General features: G+C 47.0%; 1 protein-coding gene across 1 annotated transcript in view; it reads left to right on the forward strand.

Moving 5' to 3' along the window:
• Positions 1-452, forward strand: part of LOC101629587 (5-hydroxytryptamine receptor 3C) — a 14,909-nt gene extending 14,457 nt beyond the window's left edge. The window contains exons 9-10 of the mRNA XM_004675397.2: positions 1-90; positions 223-452. The exon at positions 1-90 is cut by the window's left edge and continues 13 nt beyond it. Coding sequence (XP_004675454.2) covers positions 1-90; positions 223-452 — 320 coding nt within the window. The remainder of the gene's footprint in view (positions 91-222) is intronic.
• The last annotated feature ends 2,643 nt before the right edge of the window (positions 453-3,095 follow it).

The following is a 3,095-nucleotide window of genomic DNA, read 5'->3' on the forward strand; positions in this document are numbered from 1 at the left end:
TCCTCTACTGTGCCCGCCCATTCAAGTGCTGCCCCACTGGGCCCCAGGAGGGAAACAACAGCCTGGGCCCCACTCCCACCCACCTGCCTGGTAAGGGAACTCAGCCCTGCCCACCCTCATCTCCCAACACCTCCACTTCTCTGCCCTGCCTCCATGCCTCTCCCCTTTGCTCCCCAAATGGGGGAGCTCCCAGCCTAACGCTCAGTCTCTATCTCGCTGTAGGGGTGAAGGAGCCTGTGGAGTTGGTGGGGAAGGTGCCAGGTCCCAGGGAGGCAGAGGTGAACAGGTGTCTCGGGTCAACATGGGCCCAGTGGGAAGCCGAGGCTCAGAAGCAGCACTTGGTCAACCTGTGGGTACAGTTCAGCCACGTGATGGACACCCTGCTCTTCCGCCTCTACCTGCTCTTCATGGCCATCTCCATCACCACGGTCATCGTCCTCTGGAACACCTAGGCAGATGCCCTACCAGAAAACTCAGTCTGGAATTTCCTTTGTCTTCAGAAACTACTCAAGCTCTCCTACCCATCCAAACCCCAGTGTCACAGGCCTGACAACCACCTTATTTACAGTATAGTCTTCTGCCCAGTTTCAGATGAGACCTGGGTGATTTCCAATTCCTCCAGGGTTAGATCCTTGTTCCTGCATGCCATTAGCTACCTTTAACCCTCCATAAGTCCTGTCTGCCTGAATCCACAGGATTCAGGTTCCTGAAATATTTCCTTGATCAAATCACCCCCAATAAATTCCTTTGCAGAAAGTGTTGATTCTCCCCCACATTATATCACAATATCAAAGATCTTGAGACAGAAGGTCTTCTTGCAGAAATGTCTGATTACCAAAGTAAGAGTTTTCTTATTTTTTATGTCTACAGGACAACATATGAAAGCAGAGTGAAAAAAGAGAGAAGGGTCCAAAATCTATTACACGGGATTTTTTTTAAAAATAGGGATCAACCTCCTACATCTACTTATCCTGGTGTTAAGCTTCAGAAAAAAATAATGTGCCAGAATCAGCCACCTCTTGTTTAAAGACGGAAGCCTTTTGTCAGAGCTTGACGTATGACTCATTCATAATTAAGCACTTAGAGTGTTAACATAATCCCAAATTACCATTGACAGGGTCTATGTTGCAATTAAAGTCGATCTGCCCTTAATCTTGCCAAGAAAGGAACATTAGGTCAAGGAAATCACATTTGAAAATGGCATCTGCCTTACTTGGGGGAAACTCAAATGCTCCCTATGAACTGGAAAATTCCCTGTCTTAGCACTGACTGTATGATCTTGAAAGTCTTATCGGCCCAACTCTCCTGCCAGCTGTCTGGGGGAAGTGGAGGCCCCAAAGTATTGCTGTACCCCCCAGATTGACAGAAGAACAGATTTGATAACAACTTAATCACAATTCAAACATGATACCTTACCTTTTTTATTTTTTAAAGATTTATTTATTTATGCCTACAGAACTGGAGTACAGGCCAGAGGTTCATGGGCAGTGAGAGGATTCACCAGAACAGGCAGATCTACAAAGTATACTTCTGCGGGGAGGAGCGCAGTGAGCAAGACAGGAGAGGTCGGTTGAACCATGTAGATCACCTCTGGGCCGGGGATAGAACTCGCACTGAAGCAGCTGAAGCTAGCTCGCTTCAGCTAACCCTTTGCGTCCTAACCCTTTGTGCCACCAGGGAGGGCCTATTTTACTACTTTCTATCTGAAGCCTAAATTTCCAAGATCACAAAAAGCTGAGAGTATAGTCACAACAGTGTTACTTAACAGCTTTTTAGGGAAAAGCTGTTAAGTACTTCCTTCTCTCCACCACTCTCATCAAACTCCCCTACCCTCCTGTAGATGAGCAAAGAGCGGCCAGCTCGCCAAGGCCGACGACCCACTGGAGTGGCTGGTGCTGCCAAGACACACCTGCTCCCACGTTTATTCTACAGCTACAAGAGCCTGTGTCCCCTCTGGGCCAGAGTTGGGTGCCCAGAGCAGACTCCTGTGGTGGTTGTTCCCAGCTGAATGTGAGTCATCAGCACTAATGGTCTCTGGCTCTTTCCTTACAAGCCCCTTGTGCTGAGACTCAGGAAGGCGGCCACAGGAATGTGGAGGCCCTGAGGCAGACACTGTTACACTCTGGCTGCTTTCAACACAGGCCCATGGCTTTTCAACTCTGCCATGTCCCTAAGTTCTGCTTTCTCCCTCTGAGTTTTTTTTTTTTTTTAAAGATTTTATTCATTTGTTTATACAGAACTGGGGTACAGGTCAGAGGCCCAGGGGCGGCGAGAGGCTTCACCAGAGACAGAGTGGGGAACAGAACAGGCAGATCCACGAAGTACACTGCTGAGGGGAGCAGTGGGCAGGTCAGGAGAGGTCTGTCGTGCCATGTGGTCACCTCCGGGCGGGACAGGCGGGGATCGAACTCATGCGGAAGTGGCTTTAGCTTCTCAGTGCTGTGCTTTAACCCGCTGCGCCACCAGGGAGGGCCTCCCTCTGAGTTTTTTTCCCAAGAAAGCTCCTCAGCTTCTGTCAAGTACTCCCCTTTAGTGCTCAGGTGTTCCCCAAACCTAGTGTACCCACAGTGTGGGCTCAGATCAGAAACCCTAACATGCACATAAATAAATGAGTACATATACAATGATTTGGGCAGTTCCTTAACTCACAACTTTCTACAGAATGGGCCTTTAGAAAGGACACAGTTTAGAAAGGTAGTTAAAATAACCAACACTATAATACATGGTATGCCAGCTATTAGTAGTAGTTGGCAGGTACTCTTTGAAGTGTCTATGAATTAATAATTTTATCCTTATAGTAACCCTATGATGTAGGAACTATACATCCACCCACCCTTGGACTCACATGTGGGGAGTCCAAAAATCTGGGAATTTTCCAGATTTTTAAAAAGGTAACATTTGTACATGTGGCATATATTACTAACATCCCAAGCAGGGAATGAGGCTGTACCCAAAAATCAAACATTAATCTCTGCAGTGAAATCTATGAAAATTCATACTAGGTAGCAAAAATGAGCTTATTAGTCTCAGATCTGTTCAGGTCAGGTTTTGCCACTACATTTGTGGAAAATCTTGTGTTTTCCAAAGTTCTTTAA

The sequence above is a fragment of the Condylura cristata genome, unplaced genomic scaffold, assembly GCF_000260355.1.
Source record: "Condylura cristata isolate star-nosed mole 26May11 unplaced genomic scaffold, ConCri1.0 scaffold00003, whole genome shotgun sequence".
NCBI lineage: Eukaryota > Metazoa > Chordata > Mammalia > Eulipotyphla > Talpidae > Condylura > Condylura cristata.